This window comes from Homalodisca vitripennis, chromosome 2 (assembly GCF_021130785.1).
Source record: "Homalodisca vitripennis isolate AUS2020 chromosome 2, UT_GWSS_2.1, whole genome shotgun sequence".
NCBI classification, from domain to species: Eukaryota; Metazoa; Arthropoda; class Insecta; order Hemiptera; family Cicadellidae; genus Homalodisca; species Homalodisca vitripennis.
In genome coordinates, this window is record NC_060208.1 from 122,910,234 (window position 1) to 122,932,394 (window position 22,161).

General features: G+C 36.6%; 1 protein-coding gene across 2 annotated transcripts in view; it reads right to left on the bottom strand.

Moving 5' to 3' along the window:
- LOC124354659 (vesicle transport protein USE1) overlaps positions 1 to 22,161 on the bottom strand; it is a 39,159-nt gene that overhangs the window by 8,107 nt on the left and 8,891 nt on the right. For both annotated transcript variants that reach the window (XM_046805286.1, XM_046805285.1), the window contains exons 3-4: positions 8,404 to 8,482; positions 1,985 to 2,117 (exon numbers count right to left, since the gene is read on the bottom strand). In XM_046805286.1, the coding sequence (XP_046661242.1) occupies positions 1,985 to 2,117; positions 8,404 to 8,482 (212 nt within the window). The remainder of the gene's footprint in view (positions 1 to 1,984; positions 2,118 to 8,403; positions 8,483 to 22,161) is intronic.

Sequence of the window (22,161 nt, forward strand, 5' to 3'; positions counted from 1 at the left end):
GATCCGTATTAAAGTCACCCATAATCAAGACACGACCATAGCCCGGGAGAAGGCGCAAGAGATTATCCTCAAAGTCATCCATATGCCCCCACCTTAGGTGGAACGGTAACATAATCCTAAGAGAAGTACCTCTGAAACAGACACATTAATTTCTAAAAACATAAATTCCGGTTTTACCCGAATATTCCTGCGGTGTAGAGTACAAGTGCTTTAACCCCAAAATTTTCTTTTATAAATACACACACACCCCCACCAATTTTGGACAATCTAATCATTTCTGAAAATTAAATAACCCGGAAGTGCTACCTCACCGTCAGGAATACTCGGCTTTAACCAAGACTCAGATATAGTAATGACATCAAACATCTGATTCATAAAAATAGTTTTCTAACTTCATCTATATGACATCTAAGCGATTGAAGCGTTCAGATGAGCTGCTTTAAATTGTTTTCGATAGGGAGACATACTATTGATAAGGAGTTGGGCCGTGGTGATGGGTTGCGTGATAAGGATGTTAGGAGGGGTGCGGGGGGGAGCAATGGGAGGGGGAGGACAAACCGGGTCGCGGAGTGTGAGCGGAGTCGTGCGAGCCTGCTATCCTAGACCCACGGCCGCCCAGACACGGCGTCGGCACGGAGACGCGGACACTCTCATTATCGTGGCTACACACACAGGACACACATACACACACAACAAGCACATACTATTCATACAATTTACATACATTCTATTAATATATGTGACCATATGCAGGGCACAACTTCATTGCCAACCTTGGCCACTAACCCTCCGGCTCCAGAATAAAATAAAAACAAGTAATTTTTTTTTTAACCGGACAAATAATTTAAAATAAAAATAACAACTTATAGCTTAAAATTAAAATTATCCGCTAAATGATAACGATATAAATATTAAACAAAACCATTCAATGTTTAAATAAGCAAAACCTGATATACTAATATATACATACACATACATATGAAGAGGGTATTTTAAAATTGGTTGAGAGGTATGGTAAGTGTTTGAACAAACTTGGCAACTATGTCGGAAAATAGAGTGACATATGTACTTTCTGAAAATAAATTTACTTTTTTGAAATAAGCTTTTGTTGTGTACTTATGATCAAACGGACCCTACTTAAAAAATATGCCTCGTAGGTTTAAAAAAACTAATGTTAATTACCTTAAAGTTCTATTTGAATTCTGAAGTTATAATCTAAAGTTATTACAGAAAGTAAAAGATTGTGATATTTGTTGTCATACACGTGTTGAAGACATCTTTACCATACGGGATTTGTTGTAATATGTTTGGAAAGGGTTAAAACAATAAGCTTCTTTTGTTGGAATCTCTTTCTTTGTAGCAGAAAGCGACCCGAAAGCCTGTTGTATTCTTCATATAATTTGAATCATACAAATTTAGTTCTTTTGTCATTTACTTGTGGTTGTAGCATACTAATTAGTCCATTGTAAAACGTGTTTCAATGTTCATTTATGACCTCCTCTGAAAAATTAAATGTGCCACAATTCAAAAGATATTTACAAAACAATATAATATTTAATAGGTCATTTACTGTTCAGAACTGTTATCTTTAGAATGCTCTTACCTGATGAAATTAGAAGTATTGATTGTTTTGCATACTTCAGGGCGAGGGTCCAGGATTTGCGACTAGCGGTCCTGTGGGGGTAACAGGCGGTGGTGCTTGTGGCATATGTCAGGTCATAGAAACCCAAATTTGCACAGATCTTATAATAAGTTGTTAAAATACGCATGGCCTAAACTTGCTCCAATATGATCTACAATCTACACTACTATTTTTAAATACAACTTTGCTTTAAAAAGGGCTATTGTTTTTATTAAGATCGTAACAATTTGTAGTCAAATTTCATATGAAAATTATGCTAAACATCTCAGGCAATATTCATTATTGTATAGAAGGAGAACTACAAAAATACTAAAACCAATATCGAATCAAGAATAAACTCACCCTTTTCTCCCAAAAGTTCATCTCTAAGCTCTTTTGTATATTTTGTTACAGTCTTCTGGTGTGTTTCTTTAGATATACTATCAGGGAGAGGGCTGAGAAGTTGGGAAGCGACAACTTTTTCAACAGGATTTGTCTGAAAAAGAAGAAAATTTCTGTTTTAGGCTATTGCAATTTTTACCCCAAAATCCTATTGAACTATCTGTCTAGAGACAAATTGAATTACTGATCTAATACTTTTTATTAATAATTTTGATACATATATATATCAGATCTTAGTATAGAGTTACAAAATAGTTTTTATTAGCTAGATAAATTTTCTGTCAGACAAGTTTATTATTTTCTTTAGATTATCTAACACATTTCTTTAACTCACATCTGCATGTCGAATTTTGAGACTGTCATGACTAAAGACATAACACATGATACCGAAATGACCTATTTAGGTACCAGAGGATAATGTGGGGTTAAACTGTTATCATACACTATTTTTATTTGCTGTCATACATTATTACAAACTGTTTTCATGAACTATTATAACTTTTTAACTCCTGATTGAATTACTAAGCTGTACTTCCCTTTGTTTTGTTTAAACTAACTTTAAACCAATGCAATTCATTATTATATACAGAGCCATCCTTAAATAAATGTGAGACCTGGAATAACACATTTTTGCGAGGCCTTCTTGAACAATGATTATCATAAAAGAAGTCATATTATATGTAACGATCGAACAGCTTCAACGAGGCCTTGATATACACACACACAACACTCGTCATGCATCAAACTTTCACCTCCCTCTACATCACACTGCATCATATGAGAGGAAACCATCCTACATGGGGAGGAAACTCTTTAACCTCCTACCAGAAGATCTAAAGATGCTGAACGTGAAGAAGTTGAAGACAGCCCTGACTAACTGGCTCATTGACCGACCATTTTACTCCATTGATGAGTTCCTGGACTGGAGGAAGAATGAAGAACACATCCACTGAAGGAAAAAACCTATATAAAATTGACGCCATTGCATTTCTCGATGTTATGTTAATAAAGAATTTGTCTATTATCTATTATCTGGAGGGATTTAAGGGTAGAAGAATAATGCCAATAAAGTTTATTCTTAAAGCTATTATAGGCCTAATAGTGTTAAATAAATAATATTTGTTGTTTGACAGGAAATAAATGAATTGGAATAATTAATAAACTTTTCTTTGTTGGGTTTTTAATGAATAATCAATTTTTATTACAAGCATAGTATTACAAAATATTAATGTTAATTGCACAGATTATTACTGCATTTATAATGTTTACAGCAATCAGTCTGAAGTGTGCTCATAGGTAGGTAGATGTTATGTACAGTAATAAGTCACATCTGTAAAATAATTGAACTTAATTTAATTTTACAATAGAATCCTGGTAAAATATGAGAAATATAAATGAATAAAAACAGGTAGTTCTTCCTATCTGATAACAAAACAATATTTTTAATGTAATTGTCCATAGTCCATGGTTAGATAATTTTTTAAATTGCATTAAAAGAATTATAAACTTAGACTCATCTTATATGAACTGTACTTTTCTCTTTTTCATTCCAGCGAAGTCGACAATAAGAATAAAAATTTTATTCTGTTATAAAATATTCCACAAAAATACATTGGCACGTCAATACAATGTAACAACTTTTGTAAAACAATGAACATACTAAAAGTCTTGCTTCGTCCACACTGTTGAGATGTACTCTTCCACCGAATAGAATGATCTTTTTTTAAAGAAAATAATTTAGTTTAGCTTTAAATTCCATATCACTTAGCATCCTTATATCTAATGATAACTTATTGTATAGTCTACTAGCCATCATCATTGGACTTTTGCAGGTTTTAGCTAGTCTAGTTTGAGGTAGGTTGATATTGTTACAACTTCTTGCTTCACAATTGTGAACATTTTTCCTTAGGTTTACTTTATTTAAATTAGTTCGGAGGTAAAATAGGCATTGTTGTATATATAAAGAGAATAATGTCAAAGTTTAAAACGTTTGAAACGTTCTCTGCAACTATGATACTTTTGACTCCTGCTAATATTCTGACAGCTTTTTTTGGATGATGAATACTTCATTTGCGTACAGAGAAGAGCCCCAAACAATCATGTAATGCATCATGATTCCAGATCAAGATCAAGATAATTCAAGATTGAGAATCAGCTCCTGTTGAGGACTTGAGTATCGTGGGTAAGACAACTGAAATACTGTTAGATCAATCTATTCCAAGTGTATCAATTTATTACTTGTATATCAAGCAACGTCGAGCGTGGCTGCTGCTTGGATGGTGACCGCTGAGCGATCCTGTCCTTGCAGCCCACCTCCCGGGCATTGGTGTTGGTTCGGAAGTCACCTTTAAGTCGTTGGTCTCCAGGTTAAGTATTGGAGATGGCTTTTTAGCGCGAACTTCACCTGGCATAACTATTTATTTCATTCATAACTGATCGTGCTTCACTATTGGTTTTTGTATCCACAATGACCTCAACTAGTTCAGCTCACACAGTATGAACTTCCTTAATTTGATATCAAAGGGCTTTTATGCTTTGCAGTTTACTTTCCCGAGTGTCGCAGAACCTTTTAAGAACCTTTTGTCGTCAGATTCGGTACGTGTTTCATAAAAATTTCCCACCACATTGTTGACACAGAAAAACTACATAAATTCTTTGCAACACCAAAAAAAGTCATACCAAATAACTTACAGCAAAAACAAAATGCCTTATCACTAGTTTTAGTCCATACAAGTCATTGGGCCTCTTCTCCATTGCTCATGACTGTTTTGTAATACTTGGCTGAGAAACATTTCTTTTTTCTAAGTTTTTAGGAAAACTAAAATTAGTTACTTGCAAAAGGCACTTTGGGATGACTTCATCACATTTAGCCAACAAAAAACAAATCAGGCCAAACACCTGGATTGTTAATACCAAAAACGATCCCTTCAGCTTCAGTAGAAACTAAAAAGTATTGAGAATCAGGTTCTGAAGGATCGTTGACATCAAACACTAATCCTCCAGTAGAAATTAAAAGATTTTGAATATCAGATGCTGAAGGTTTCTCAGATGGCAAAAATCAGTTAGTTCTTTATTACTTGTACTTGGAATAGATTGATCTAACAGTATTTCAGTTGTCTTACCCACGATACTCAAGCCCTCAACAGGAGCTGATTCTCAATCTTGAATTTTTGCTCCTTCTTGTTTTAAAAATTTAACTAGAGTTTAAGTTAACTGTTGTGATTTTAACAACGTGGTCCTGTTTTTCATAACCACTTTCAAATTTTCTACATTTTTCCTTTCTCTAGACATAATTTAAATCTGTGTAATATACTAAAACATAATCAACAGAAAAGTTCACAGAACAACGCTACTACCACAGACGGCACTAAATAATTAACTAATTAACCACACAACATACATAAGTCACAATTAATACACATGTGATGCAAGTACCGTTAATAAGAATGTTGTTTCCACTGAACTACTGGATCGGGTGTGTTGACATTGAAGTAGGGGAGTTAATATATATATATATATATATATATATATATATATATATATGAAACTATAATGTCAGTGATGAATTGTGCTGATAGCTTAGGCAAAAATGGTAAGAACCATAGTTATAATATGAGAAATAGAAATACTATGGCAGTAGCTCAACATAACTTACATTTTTTCTGTAAAAAACCAATATACATAGGAGCTAAATTTTTTAATTTGCTGCCAAGCAATATATAATTAATAAAAAATGATCAATTATTTAAAAATAAACTTAAAAGTTACCTGACTGACCTGCCGTTGTACTCCTTTTCTGAATTTTATACAATTCACAATAGTTTTTACTATCGTTAAAATTATATTTATATTGTAAGGTTTTTAAGGTTGGTTTTGTTTAGATTAAGGTTGTGAAATATTATAATGTATCGTGAGCAAGGGCTGCTGTGAGAGGATTTAATAATAGGTTAGATTGGCAATACAACACCCTCAAATGAACCAACACATATTTTATTTGTAATAGCATCTCATTAGAGCATTATAAGAGCATCTCATAAAGAGCATTATAATGATTAAAATTTTATATAACAATGGATATCATCGACCAACATATTGAACACAAACTTAATTACCAATTATGTTTAATATTAAATTATTCATCACAATTTATGTTTAATTTATTTAACTATAACATTTATTAGAAATTTTTGTAGTGTTGCAATAAATATGTGTTCATGAACTAACGTGAGAAAACTTTCCTTTAAATATCTAAACATTTACATAAATTTACATGATTAATACAAATGAGTGACTTTTCCAAACTGAGAACATTTAAATAAAATATATGAAATAAGAAAATATGAATTTCAATATTAAACTATTCATTTGATTTCTACACATTGTAATCTTTTTTTATTACTTTAGGTACAGGTACCATGGAATTTTAAATGGGACATATTAAAATGATTAATGAACCCTGATATATAATACTACGTTCCTAAAATTAAATAAAATATTTTCTTAACTTAATTAATTTTCTTAAGTCAGTTGTTTGCACTTGACACTTATTACGCCTAAAAGATTTTTTCCCCACACACGAACACAAGCATTGGCACTCCCGTACATCGCTTTTCGAATCCCGTCCTCAACTTCCTCCTCTCCCTCGTTGTGGTGATTTTTTGATGTTGTTGCCCCCGCCAGCTCTCCAATGACCACGCCTATGCCAAATCTCTCCATCATAATTGGTGAGTACCAAATTTTCCTACCAGCATAGCTGTCCCTTACATCGTCGCATGATTTTTAGAAATAAGCATTTCCGCTGCTTAAACAAGCATTTCCTGTTTGTTCATCATTGGTGTCTGGGCGGATGTGTGTATCCACTTACATCCAGAGGATGTTTGTATCGAATTGTAATACAAGACTTCCTTTCCAGCAACTATCTGTACATTGATTCTATGAATTTTGTTATACTAATAATTACGTATGTCTTACAATATTGTATTTGATTTAGTTAGATACTAATGTAAAGCATATTTAGTAAACTTAACCATTTACTTTCTCAATCATGTTACGCCATTCAAGTACACCATGTGTAACAACTGAATAAAGATTTTTCTGATTCTGATTCTGAGGAGATCGTGTTGTGACAGGCTCGAAAGTACGTCTGCACTGGCAAGTATGACTCACTCAGGGGCGTGCACGAGGTGTCACACCCCAGCTAACAATGTTTTACATTTGCATTCTTTTGGTCGCTATCTATGAAAATCTCGTACAAATGAGAATTTTGTTCATATGTTTTTTAATTCATTAATAGGATAATTGAACACATTACATGGGTAATTAGATAGATATTTTAGGCGCATATATTACTATTATATTATTTTAATTCAGCCAAAACTTTTACTTATCTTTTGAAGAGAATTTTATTTTGACGAGAGGAAGGCCTTTCTGAGCGTGAGGCATGGAGCGGCCGCTCCACCCTAAGGACGGCACTGATTACTTATTCCCTAATCATAAAAATTTAAGATTTAAAAATGTTTTACTTGTGTTCCCCATATACATTGAAAATATTTATCCATGATTTCATAACCCAAAGCTGCAGAATATTTTCATTGTTTTATTATTTGTGAATCTTCTAATGGTTTTATAATATATGCAGGCTCTTTTGGCCTCTTAAATATTTTTTATAGTTAACTTATAGATTAGTTTATAGTCAACTTAATGATTATTACTTAATGACAAATAATAGAATAATATTTAATTTGAAGCATATGGACTCAGTAAAGTCTATTTTTCAGACCTTGAAATTGTAACAATATACAGTTTATTGATTTCATGAAATTATAAAAAGTATTCCCTTAAACAAAAATACAGCAATTGAAAATAATTTACACAATTAAAATACAAAATCACACAGATTTGTTAGGCAACACGAAATAGGATTTTTTAAAGGAAACCATTCTTTTATGTTTGCCAACTGTGCAAACAAAATCAGATTTAATATCCCCAATAAATTTTGATATATATATTAAAAGAATTTTTACTTCTTTTAGTACATTACTTCACTGAAGAATTTATTTCTGAACACCAATAAAATTGAAAATACATTGGCAAAATATGTTTTTATACGTAATTTTATGTAACATTCTTTTATATGTAACTTTTAGTTAGATCAGGTGTGAGTTTTGTAAAAGGAAGATTATGATATTTTAATGTTTTATTTTTAGCTAGAGATCTAACTTTTTATAGATGAATTGAATATACCCTATTTCATGTACACATATATATGTACACTTCATGAAATAAAGAATGTTTATTTTATAACAACCATATATACCAGTTTTAGAGTTGAAATAACCTGCACACTACACTATGCACAAAAATACTCAGTTTTGTATTACCATTTTAGTTGTGTCCATCAAGCCTTTAAGGAAATCTATTCTCCGCATATAACTTGAAAGTGTTTCCTTCCCTGGAGAACTGCAACAAAATAAATACTTTGAAAATTCACATCGGTAATTACTCAAAAAGTTTGTCCAGGAAGAAAAGAACAGATGTAGGTTATGTCTAAGCTCAGTTTCATTCATCTAAAAGTCAAGTAAAATTGTTCTCAGTCAAGTTTAACGAGAAAGTCATGTTTCTACTTCTTCTTCTTAAGGGGTGGCCTATTGCTACACATTTAAGCCTCAAGGGCCCCTAGAGCACTCCAAAAGTATACCAGTTTCAGCAGTTCTACAAACCGCCAGAAACAACCAATCAGGTTCTCCTACGGAAATTTGACTTATCTAGACTACTACCTTTGTCTAGACCAGGGGTTCTCAACCGGTGGGTCGCGACCCCCAGGGGTGGTGTTCGCGCGGGACGGGTCTGGGCGGGTCGCGAGATAGGTGATAAATGAAAAAAAAACTAAAAAACTCATGCTATATATACCATATGAGCGGCGAATATCAAATGAAGCGACCATGTACTTATTTAGAATCTGAGTTGACGTCCGCTTGTTAAATACAATAAGTATATTTAATCAATTTACAATTTAATCAATACTATTTTAAAATACAACTCTAAATTAACAAAAAAGAAGATCTTTTAAATGACTCAACATCCACGCTGCTAAAAATGATGGTGCCTGCGCGCGCCGCTTGTATCGTAACGTAGGCCTTATTGTTTTGAGACAAAATTTGTTTATTATAAAAACAAAGGCACACATACACAAATACATTGCAAAGAAAAAAACATGTTTTTTAATAAGTCCAGCAGAAGAATGACTATTTGAGAAACTTGAGCTTGCTTTGAATTAACTAACTGTAGAATGTCTTGGGTTGATTTTTTATCAAACACAAAATAATATCATTTTCCAGTGCCAAACGATTTCTTGATTTGGTTTTTAAATTCACCATTTGTGGAAAAATCCTTTTTCACAATTTTAAGAAGTAGAAAAAAGTATCAAAATCTTCAATGCTACTTTTGTTAATTCTGGATTTTCCTTCTTTATACTTAGCAAAAAACTTGTGTCGGGACAAACATCGTCAAAAGTTAGTTTCAATGACTGATCACAACTAGATATATCTATCAGTTCATCGTGGAGGCCAAAAGCATTCAATTCAGCTTTTTGAACAGCTTTTTTCGGAAAAATGGTTTTGTTCTTCACACATATCCACTTGTATCTTTAACAGGAATATAATCATTCAACTGCTTTATCAAGGCTTCAAGGTGCGATGATATGAGTAAATGAGAGAGATGATGTGTCAATGGATGTGTCCCCACCAATACTTGAGACATACTCCTTGAATTCTTGTGTAAGTTGGACATTTTCAAAGTCTTCATTCTTTTATTCTTGTATTCCAAAGAGTAAGTTTTCTTACAAATGCATTTACTCGGTCTTGAGCATACAAAATAGTTGTTTCTGGTCCTTGTAGAGGGATGAGTTCAAAATGTTGAGATGAGAAAAAAATATCAGCTAAGTAAGCAAAGCTTTATTAACCATTTTTCATCGCTGAATAAAATGGGAGGGAAAGTTTCAATGTTTACTGTCCATTAAAAAAATGCAACATTTCTGATCTCAATGAAAACAGCCTACTGAACACGTTACCCCGGATAGCCATCTTACTTCGGTGTGGAATAGCAAATGTTTGTGCAGGGCTCCTACCTCTTCACACAAGTTTTCAAGTAATTTTACTCTGTAATGGTTGATCTCTTGACGTAGTTAACAACTTTGATAGATTTGGCCTCAGCCAAAAAACTTGACGCAAGTCATCCGGCATTCCATCTTTAGCTGCCAAAGCTTGTCTATGTAAAACACAATGCACCCAGTTTGCATTTGCGCATTAACGTTTTCAAACCTGGCAATTAATCCGCTGTTTTTTACCCGAAAGGGCTCTTGCACCATCACTACAAATTGAAACTCATTTGTTCCAATCAATTTCAAATGGTTCACTTGCCTCAATGAACACTTTAAAAAAGACTTTCAACCTGTGGCACAGCAATGTCAGTATATATATATATATATATATATATATTTATATATATATATATATATATATATCGTATGGGGGACAAAGGCAGCTATCCATAAATAAATAAATTAAAAATTACAATTATTAAAAAGTACGTAAGAACAAAGTTCTTGAGTCATAATTAAAAAATAATAATTTAAAAAAAAAAAAAAAAATCTCCCGTCACAAAGCTTAAATCCAAATTACTGAGCCCAGTTTAGAGACCCATCCTCTAAACCACTCAGACCAGCCAGACCACCAGAAAACAATCGCAAAAGGGCAGTCGTTTACAATGTGCTCAATTTGTCTGAGAGTTTGCGCACAATCAACAACAATCACACATCTGGTCGTCAGTTAATACCCACTTGGAATTTCCAGTGATTGCTTCTCCCAACCCCAGTTCCTGAAAACGATTCAATAAAACCCATCTCCTTTCGAGGGAATTTCCAAGCCACACCGCTGCTTTTCGTAGGATCGGATATCAAGAACTGGTTTCCGTCCATCGAATGATTCCCAGGGATGACGCCCCAGTTAGCATTAGGTGTAAAGTTCTCCTCTATCAACTGGGGATGCTGTTTCGTAAGTGATGGCTTGCGTGATTTGACGCCGGCTATCTTGCTGAGGAAGGTCGCGCGTAACGGGCAATTCGGGATTGGACTACGATCTTATTGAACTCTCTCAGGAAGAGCCTCCTTTGCGCCTAATCTCAGTGGTGCTATATTGCTCAGCATGGGGAGCCTAAGGTGTTGGTGTTGCCATGAGAGTTCCAGTAATATGTCCTCATGGCCCTATTGAGAAGAACGACATCGACCTCTCGCACATGTGCACTATTAAGCCACACAGGAGCCAAATTCAGCAGCGGAGTACACAAGGGACAAAGAATCAGTGGTACGCAGTACTTTAGCGTTGGCTTCCCCAAGTTTGATCCAGCAAGATGCTGTACTATATTAGCCCTTGTTTTCAGCTTTGCTGCTGTCTTTTGAAGGTGTGACTTTTAAAAGTGAGTGAGATCGGTCTAAGGTAACTCCCCAGATACTGCGGATGTTCCATTATGTTTCAATTTGACCACCATCAAGAGTTATAGCAATGTCAGTTGATTTCGTTCGCCATTGAATCGAAAAAAAACGTGCTTTCTTTTATTTGCATCTTTTACATGCGTTGAACATCTTTTCACCATGTCTGATATTCGTCGTGACACAGTGTCATTTGATAGTTGGATTTTTTTTAGCTTGTCAGCTTCTTGAGGATTAATCATATTTGAAACCATATCGATTGCGTGCAGGAAGATTAATTCTCAGCAATGGTATGTGGGCTTCCCCACTTTAGGCTAATTCTTTAGCGCTACATCGTACGAAGCTTTGAGGGCATTTTTGCTAACATCAGTATGACTTTTAATATTTACCTGTTGACTGGCGAAGGGACAGCATTTTCCTCTGGAAAACTCGATGGTTGGTTTTTCAGCGCAGAATGCTTAGTTTCAAGATGACGCTTTCATTTTTTTTTTTTTTTTTGAAGGTTTCATGCTTTCAACTGGTAAAACTTCACTACAAATAACACACTGAGGTTTGTTTTCAAGTTCAGTTAAACCAAACTGTAGATATGCATTATCATACTTTCGGCCATTTTGGTTTTGAGACTTTCGGAACTACTTTTGCTACATGAAGCTTCTCTTTTTAAAACTTATCCATTATTATACTAAAACTTGAGTGTTCAATTTGAAGATCAAAGTACGCACTCTTATTTCTCAAGACGGTCAGGGCAGTCGGACTGGCACACTGGCATATTGGCTTTTCGGAGGACGAATTGCGCCGTGCGATGGCCTGCGCGCGCAGCTCCATGTCAGGCTGTCTCCGCGCGCAGCTCCATGTCAGGCTGTGCTCCGCGGCTTTAAATACACCACGCGTCAGTTCTGTAAATACACTGCGCACAAGCCAGTTTATCTTTGCCTGCTTTATTTTATGTGGTTTTTGTTGTTTTTTTTGTTAGTGTTTTTATTTTGCCTGCTTTGATATAGAAGAATGAAAAATGATTAAAATTTTTTACGTTACATTTATTACCGGTTCGTTTATTAATTATTAAGAAATTAGTGCTCACTAACGTTTTTATATAGTAGTTTTGAATAGTGTATTTTTTTTATGTTTTTTAAACTAATTATTGCTGATTTTTTGCATACAAAGGCTTACTTTACGATGTTACAAGAAGGGGGTCGCCAAAATCTCTCAACCTAAAGGGTTATAGAGGACGCTGGCAGTCGCAGCATTGAAAAAGGTTGAGAACCACTGGTCTAGAGACTACTAAAGATGGTGTAGCGCTCCCTTGCTATTGCAGGACAGTCAAAGAGCAGTTGTTTAGCAGTTTCCTCTTGCTCGTCACACATTCTAAAGAGTGGATCCTCCTCGAGAATGCTGACTCTGTGAAGACTTTCTCAGCTGACCATATCCCATAATTAAGCCAACAACCCGAGAAGACACTGATCTGCTTAAGGAGAGCAGGTCAGACACCACCCTGGGGGAAGCGACTGTAGGATCATTCTGCTCATCCTCAGACCCGGATGCAGTCTCCATCTTCTCTCATGTTCAGTGTGAACCTACTTCAAGACCGCCTCTAAGGATTCATACCTAGAAATACCACAGAACACTAGGAGGCCCCATCATGTTGGACATCGAGTGAAGTTGGTCAGGGAATCGGCTCTTTCATTCCCAAAGATTCCCTCTGTTTGCTTCCTGTTGATTTAAAAAATTGGAGCTTTAGTGGATATAACACTGCTAAAATAATAAATCCTACAAAGTATGAAATATTTAATTTCTTTCATTTTTTTATTCCTCGAACTGTTCCCTTTTGAGATTCACAAGCAAGTCAAGAGTATATGTATATATACGCCATCTAGAACAAGAGATGGCCCTCAACAGTTTTAGTGAGACTGAGCATGATGCTGTTTCTGTTGCTGTAGTCTGGATGCTTTTACCTGAGCTATCAGCACTACGAGTTGCAGGGGGTTGGACTATACTGAAACTGGCCATAGAACATAAAAGCTTTATGATTAATGGCATAGTAGGCTGATGCAGGATACTTGACCAGGATGGTTGCTTGCCAGAATGTTCCCAAAGGATTTTTTTTATCAGTAAAAACATTTTAAAAATCAAGACAAAAGAGATTAAGAGATGACTTAATCGGGAATTTAATAAATAAATCAATCACTTTTATTCATCATTAAGCATTTATACATGCAATAGAGTTTGTCCAAATGTATAATGTATAACCTCTTCAGACCTGACTTTTCAAGATATTTTAACTAAATATTTCAAGATAGTACATTATACTACACACACAAATTCTACAGTTCTAAAAGTATTTATTTTCCAAATAACCAACAATTGTACATAGTGATGTACCTGTACATCAGATATCAATTGTATTTAGTAATTCTCCCTAGTGGTGAAGTTCTGGAACTAGTTCAGCCTGTTTGTTTATAACCCTCTCAACTGTTGTTCAACATATCTCAAACAGCTGTCTTTGTTTGTGTTATTAGAGTTATTTATGAGTGTTGATTTTTATATACTTTGATAAATTTTGAATATTTAAACTCTATGGAGGTTAAGAATTGTGCTCTCTTTTGTTTCTACCAACAAATACTAAAACCCTAATTATTTCAGACTACAGTATAGTGTTCATTTTACTAACTTGAAAATAGATGACATTCTTGACACATCTGAAAGTTTCATTCAGTTTTAAGAACTAATAATATGTTTGATCAATTTTCTGTATTTTGGGATGGAATATCCCTTAAATTAAACAATATATTATAAAAAAATGGTTTTCATTTTTCTTCGATTTGACATTTTGTACAGATAGTGTACATCTGATAACTCTTAAAAGTGATAATTCTTTTTTAATTAATAATTATTTTTAAGGAACAACTATAATGTGTTATAACTTTTTTTTTGTGGACTTGAAATTAATTTGGTCTGAATTGTGTCAAAAACTTCTATACACTATAGTGAGTGTGAGGAGGTTAAATAATAGGAGGTGAATGATGCATTATATCACATTTTATTTCTAGTGTCAAATTATAGAACATATAACAATAATAATGTATAACCAATTAAGCCTTAAACAGATAAAAACAGCTAAACAACAAACAAACAATGTATAATAAACATTAAAAAGGGAATAACAATCTGACCAAAATAAAACATTACAATAAATAATATAATACATAATAGGACAAAAATAATACAGAAGGCTAGAACTAAGCAAGATTAAAACATGACAATTAACAAGTGCATAAATGAATTTACAACAGAGATTAAACATTGGATGACAATTACTAAAATAAATAATATAACACAATACAGAACAAGAATGTTTAAAACATTGAAAGATTTGTGTATAATATAGAAAGGATTTAATACCAACCACTTGTAAATTTTACTTTCAAAGTTATTAAAGTTGAGTTCAATTATTCAAACAGACAATCTATTGTAGAGGCTTACCCAATGTGGTGTGGCTGAATTTACTTTTTTTCCAGTCTGATGAAAATAATGTCTAATAAATTAGAATTACAAGTATTAATTGAATTTATTACAGTTCGAAATTTACAAGATTTTCGCTTATATAAATATCAATAAATTAAATATAAACAAACTAATAACCATTAAAATTTCTTACTTGATAAATAAAGGTTTACAATGTAATTGTATTCTGCTTCATTCATTATCCTCAGTGCTTCTCTTTTTAATCAACAAAAGCTCACCTACTTTTCCATAAAATTATACAACTCAATATAGACTGGAAAAGAGCCAAATATCCATTTCTCATTTAATGAGCCGACACATAATCAATTAGTCTTCTTAATAGAAATTCAATTCTACAAAATTTTTTTCACAGTTGGTCCATAATTTATTCCTGAAAAACTTACACACTGGGCAAAACAATGCGATCTGGTCAGCTGTTTCAGTCTTATTTTGAAAGAAATTGATTATAAAAAAACAACATAGCAGTATTTTTGATACAATTATTAACACCACTACTAATCAAATTACTGTCAGGCCCAATTGACAGGAAAATAGTTTAATCTGTAAATATGTAGGATTTAGAAGAACATTGCTTGGTAGGTTATTTATTGAAACTAGGAATAACAGTGGGCCCAGCACTGAACCCTAGGATACCCTACATATCATCCCAACTACAGGTGACCAATCACCATTGACACACACCACCTAATTTTGATTTGACAGGTAAGATTTAAATAATGTTAAAGCAGTACCTTGAATGCCAGAATATTCAAACTTTTAGAATTATACATCATAATCCACACAGTCATCATGATGAATCAATCCATCTGCTTCTTCGCCATATTTACCTGAACCTGATCTTTTTATTATGTTCCTTGATGAGTTTGAACTGTCTAAGAACTTTAATAATGAATACTGCTGTGGGAGTTCATGTACAAAGAGCTCATCCACATGAGGTAAATAAAGGGTTCAATATAGACTCACCACCCAAAGCGAATATAGACTCTTGAAAGTTACATTAGTTTGCAATGAAAAAGGTAATGGCAGCAGAGGAAGGTGTTTGGTGTCCATCAGAATCTTACTTTAACTGTTCCTGGCCATTCTCTTCATGCAAATAGGGATGTACAACATACAACCTTGTGTAGAGTCCTCATCAAGACAGAGGCTCAGAACCTGAAAACAGCAGAAAATATTTCTTTTCCTTCACCATTTGATGACTTTTAAAGTCCACCATTGCTGCAACTGTTCTCTAGACACCAAACACCATCTCTATCACTTGAGCAGTGTGCCATGTACAGGGACTGTTGCTCTCTAATCGGTTATTTTTTTTACCACTAGTTGCCCAAAAATACGAGGTCTGTCCAAAAAGTATCCGACCGCCGACCAGTAGGCGGCCGCGGCATAACCGACCGGCTCGAACCGGTTATTGGAGGGGAGGGGTGAGCCTACTCCTTCCCATATTAGGCATTGAATACGATCGGTCACTCAGTGAGTCACAGCGCTCTGTTCCGTACAGTACGTCCTGGGTGTGACGTTAAACTGCCTTTCCCATCATTTCCCGTATCCTTAATCCTATCCATCCCTACTCACTCCTTCCGACTGTTCCGCTTCGTCACCCGCTGGGAGTGCCCCAGCCCTAATCAAGGAGTGCCTTCTTGTTAGTGTGCTGGGGCTGATGTGCGCTTGCGCTGCCGACGCGTCAGCGACGATACAGATCTGAGACCAGCCACGTCAGTCCTTGGTCAGGAAGTGTGCAGTGAGCAGAGATGTCGGAGTCTCTGCTGCTACGTGCGAGCCCGAGTCGTGCGCGAATTCCCGTCTCGGTTAAACGAGCTAACACCAGGCCCCGGGGAACTGGGGTAGGGTCTGTTTGTTCAAGGACCCGAGGGCACGCCCGTTCCTGGTGTTTCGGCCCGCACCTCTTCACACAAAGCGCTGGTTAACTTTCTATGGATACCTCCCCAACTCCAAGGCACAGTGTAGTAAACAGAGATTGCGAAAGTAATCTGAAAAGACCATCACCTGACTCCATGCAAGAAGAGGACAACAAACAAAGAAGAATAGATCAAAATGACGAGGCCTATGCAACAAACACTCCACTGTTCCTAGTCTTCAAGTCGAGAGATGAAAGAAACCCTCTATCCAAAGCTAGTCCCTTCCTTATTAACAAGGCAATTGTAGGAGCAGGAGGCCAGCCAAACTCCATTAAGAAACTTCGAGATGGAACTGTTCTGGTGGAAGCTGTTGATAGTAAACAATTGAAATAACTACTGAAGATGACCTCATTCTTTGATCAATTTCAAGTAGTAGTTCAACCCCATGGTACCCTGAACTCTTCAAAGGGTATCGTTTTCAGTAGGGAGCTGCTTGAATGCAATCTAGATGAGGTAAAAGAAGAACTTAAACCTAGTTTCGTAACTGATGTCGTCAGAATAACCCGGTTGGAAGGAACGAATCAAATCGCAACTCCCGGGCATATCCTAACCTTCAACTTACCCCACCCTCCAGAGACGATTAAGGCAGGATATCTTGTTCTTTCTGTAAGTCCGTACTTTCGAAACCCACAGCGATGTTTTCGATGTCAGAAGTTCGGACATTCTAGTAAAGTATGCCAAAACAAAGAACTGTGCGTACAATGCGGTAAGGAAGACCACAACGAAAAGACATGCAACATAGAACCCTTCTGCGTTAACTGCAAAGGAAAACATTCCGCAGCCTCAAGAAATTGCAAGATATACCTAGAAGAAAAGGAGGTAATAAAGATTGCCACAGTTAACAAGCTGTCATTCGTGGATGCTCGCAAAGAATATAGAAGACGAACAGCTCAACTGCCGAAGAAAGATGTGTCCTACGCAAAAGCTGCTGCCTCGACAACCCGAGATACTCCTTTCTGTTCTCATTGTTCTTCCTTGGAGGCGATGGTTGAAGCCCTGACACAACAAATGGCAAATGTCATTAGTTTACTCTCGGCAAACTTCAATCCAATCCCCCAAGTACAACAGAAGCTACTTCCAGCGAAGACATCTGACGATCCTCGTCTACAGAGCACTAGAGCAAAATTCCTAAAAACACCAAACGAAAAAACTAATGTATCCGTGAAACTAAAGCCTCAACAGCTAACGCCAGCTGAAAGAAAAGCGCTCAACGACAAACTAAAACAAAGTATTAAAAGTAAAATTGACAACCGCTCCCAAGGATCACCAAACACTTCCACACATTCCCGTTTTTCATCCCAATCAAGTGTTATGGAGGAGGACGAGATTGTGGATGAACAAACCTTAGAAACAGAATTCAAGACAGTCACTGGTAAATTTAAAAATCCACAATTCTCAAAAACCAGAAATAAAATAACCTTTTTTAAATAACTAATAAATGTTTTCAATACTCCAATGGAACATAAACGGATTAAAATCACGCGTTGAAGAATTAAAACATCTTCTTCAGGAGTCAAAGCCAAGTGTTGTCTGCATCCAGGAAACTAAATTTCACTGGGCAAATCATTTTTCCTTGAAGGGTTTTGATATTTATCGTTACGATAACCTCCACAACCTTAATGCCTGTGGGGGTACAGCCATTTTCATGGATGCAACAATTGGCGCAAAAGAAGTGAACTTAAACACTTCCCTGCAAGCTTCATGTATCTCCATCTCGGTTCCTTTTAAAATAAATATATGTTCTGTATATTTTCCACCTCTACCATTCGTTCTCGACAGACAAGAGCAGACCTGATTAATCAGTTGCCCCGTCCATTTCTCATGATTGGTGATTTTAACGCTCATCACCATTTCTGGGGATCTAATACCTGTTCCTCAAGAGGCAACTTGGATGTCAGAATCTGCGACGAAGCCAACTTGGTTGTATTAAATAACGGCTCCCCTACATATTTATGCCCTCGAACTAGATCTTGGTCTGTCATCGATTTGCAGCCCGGGTCTTGCACATAGAATAGACTGGCAGCTAATCACGGATTTACATGGAAGCGACCATGTTCCAATCCTGATTAGCTTTCCGGATATGGTGATACAAAGAAACAGGAGACCGAAATGGATTATTAAAAAAGCCGATTGGAATAAATTTAACGAAACCATAATAACCCCAGAAATAAATATTCCATTGGATATTGAAACCGCAGTCACTAACATAAATAATTCTATATTGCATGCAGCTCAGGACAGTATACCTATATCTTCTAGTACACCGAAGCGGAACTTTGTTCCTTGGTGGACAGAAGAATGTAGTAAAGCTCTTCGAGACAGAAGAAAAGCTCTAAGAAAATTTAAAATCAGGCCTACTCAAGAAAACCTACAGTTATAACGACAAAAGAGAGCTAAAGCCAGCCCGCCAGATTTTTAGGATTTCGCAGAGATAGTCGTGGCAAGCGTTCACCAATTTCATAACAAGGACTACGGCTTCTTCAGTAGTATGGAGGAAGCTTCGCTCGGTTTGTGGAAAACCCCCCTCCCAACCTATCTTAGAACTTAAGGTTGGGAATAATATCATTTCCAATCCTCAAGAGGTCGCAAACCAGTTGTCTCATACCATATCTGAAGTATCAAAGACTACATCATACTGTCATGAGTTTCAAAGATTTAAACATACCATTGAAACGGTACAAATAAATTATAATTTAAATACAAATAGCCCCCTTAACCTATTATTTTCTTTAGAAGAGCTGAACTCCGCGATTACTTGTTCCAAAAACTCCTCCCCAGGACCAGACGATATCCATTATGCCATGCTGAAAAATCTTCCAATCTCTTGCAAAAAAGCTCTTTTAACTCTGTATAATCTGGATTTTTCAGGAGCGTTCCTTTCCCTCGGCATGGCGTAGATCTCATATTATTCCCCTTTTAAAACCTGGAAAGAATAGGAAAGATCCCACCAGTTATCGGCCGGTGTCGCTCACCAGTTGTCTATGCAAAATTCTGGAACGCATGGTGAACCGTAGGCTGGTATGGTTTTTGGAACAAAACCGCCTTCTCGCAAACCAGCAGTGCGGGTTTCGCCAAGGACCTCTGTTGGTCTCATTGGAGACTACTATCTTAGATGCATTTCTTGAGCGAAAACAGGTATTAGCAGTCTTCTTTGATCTTCGAAAAGCCTACGACACCGCGTGGCGAAGAGGAATTGTAAACACCTTGATGTCATGGGGAGTCGGTGGAAACATCTTATGCTTCATAAATAACTTTATGAGCGACAGAACTTTTCAGGTAAGGTTGGGCACAACTTTGTCCAACCCAATAATGCTGGAGAATGGGGTGCCTCAGGGTAGTGTACTCAGCTGTACACTTTTTGCCATTTCTATAAATAGCATCGTGAGCTGTGTCACTAATCCTGCTCGATGATCTCTTTTTTGTTGACGACTTTGCTGTGTACGTCGCCGCAAGGAGACATGCTACTGCGGAACGAATCTTACAGATTGCGATACGTCGGCTTGAGGACTGGAGTCGACAAACAAGATTTTCCTTTTCATCTGATAAGACCCAGTGCATATTGTTTTCTAGGCAGAGGAATGCTACCGAGCCTTTCCTTACTATTAACGGTACCCGCATATCAGTAACTCGTACCATAAAGTTTTTGGGCCTTACTTTGGACAGCAGACTTACCTGGGTTCCTCATTTGAAAGAATTGAAAGCTAAATGTCTACGGCGACTGGACTTGCTCAGAGTGCTTACAGGGACAAGGTGGGGTGCGGACAGAACATGTATGCTTCGCTTTTATAAAGCTTTTATTCGTTCGTGCCTCGATTACGGGTGTCAGGTGTACTCCTCGGCACGTCCCAACACTATTAAAATGCTGGACACAATCCATCACTCTGCTATCAGACTGACTACCAGTGCATTCCGCTCCAGTCCGGTGATAAGTTTGCTGGCTGAGTGCGGAGAGCCGCCGTTGTCGCAAAGACGCGATCTGTTGTTAGCCAACTTTTGGTATACTCTGAAATCTAGACCTTTCAGCCCAGCTTACGACTTAGTATTTGAAAATGCGTTAACGCATATGTATAAGTTGAAACCTAACGCTTCAGCCCCTTTCGGTATAAGAGTAGGGAACATAATAGTATGTCTCGGCATCGACGTTTTCGAGGTGCGACAAAGCCACGATTGCGACGTACACCCGTGGTCTTTGAATACACCACCTATTATAAACTCGCTAGTACACAATAAGAAACAAGATACATCCGCAAACATAATAAACCAATTATTTCGTGAAGAGCTTAACAAGTTGACACCATGTGACGTAGTATATACGGATGGATCTAAAACTGGGACTGGCACTAGTTGCGCCTTTGTGACTGCCAGATCTGAGTTTAAATTTTGCCTCCCCCCTGCGTCCTCTGTCTATACTGCCGAGCTGACGGCCATTGAGAAGGCACTAAACATCGTGTGCCCTAGGACAGGGAGGCTGGTGGTATGTACCGACTCACTGAGCAGCATAGAAGCACTAAAGGACTTGTATCCGAAACACGTTCTTCTGTGCAATATAAAAAACTCCCTACATGATCTAATAAGAAGAAATGTTCAAGTGATTTTTATGTGGGTACCAAGTCATGTTGGAATACCTGGCAATGAAATGGCCGACAGAGCTGCAAGAGAAGCGATAAAATTGGCGCCTTACACCCAACAACTAATATTGCCAGATGTGAAACCACACATCAAAAGACTCTTACGAAATGAGTGGCAAAGGTCGTGGACAGAAATCAACGATAACAAACTACGGGACATAAAGGGGTCAGTTCTACCTTGGACGTCCTCAAACCGTACCAGCCGCAGGGAGGAGGTAGTGTTATGCCGTCTTCGGATCGGACACACCCTTCTATCCCACAGCTTTCTTATGAACTGCGGGGATCCTCCTTTGTGCCCCATGTGTAATGTTAATCTAACTGTAAACCATGTCCTGATCGAGTGTAATCACTATTCTCGACAGAGGCGCGATTATCGTCTCCCTTCTACTCTTGCTGAATTGCTAGGGGACAATAATGAAGTTCTAGTTAAGCTCTTCGGATTCCTGGAGAGTAACTCATTGCTGGCCAGGGTTTGAAGGGCTGTGAAGTACCGAAAAAAAAAGAGCTTCCATTAGAGTAACCGGACTGGGTGGGCCCTTTTACAACTCACTCAGATCTATTGTTAACTAGTTGTGAGTGTTATAATATCAT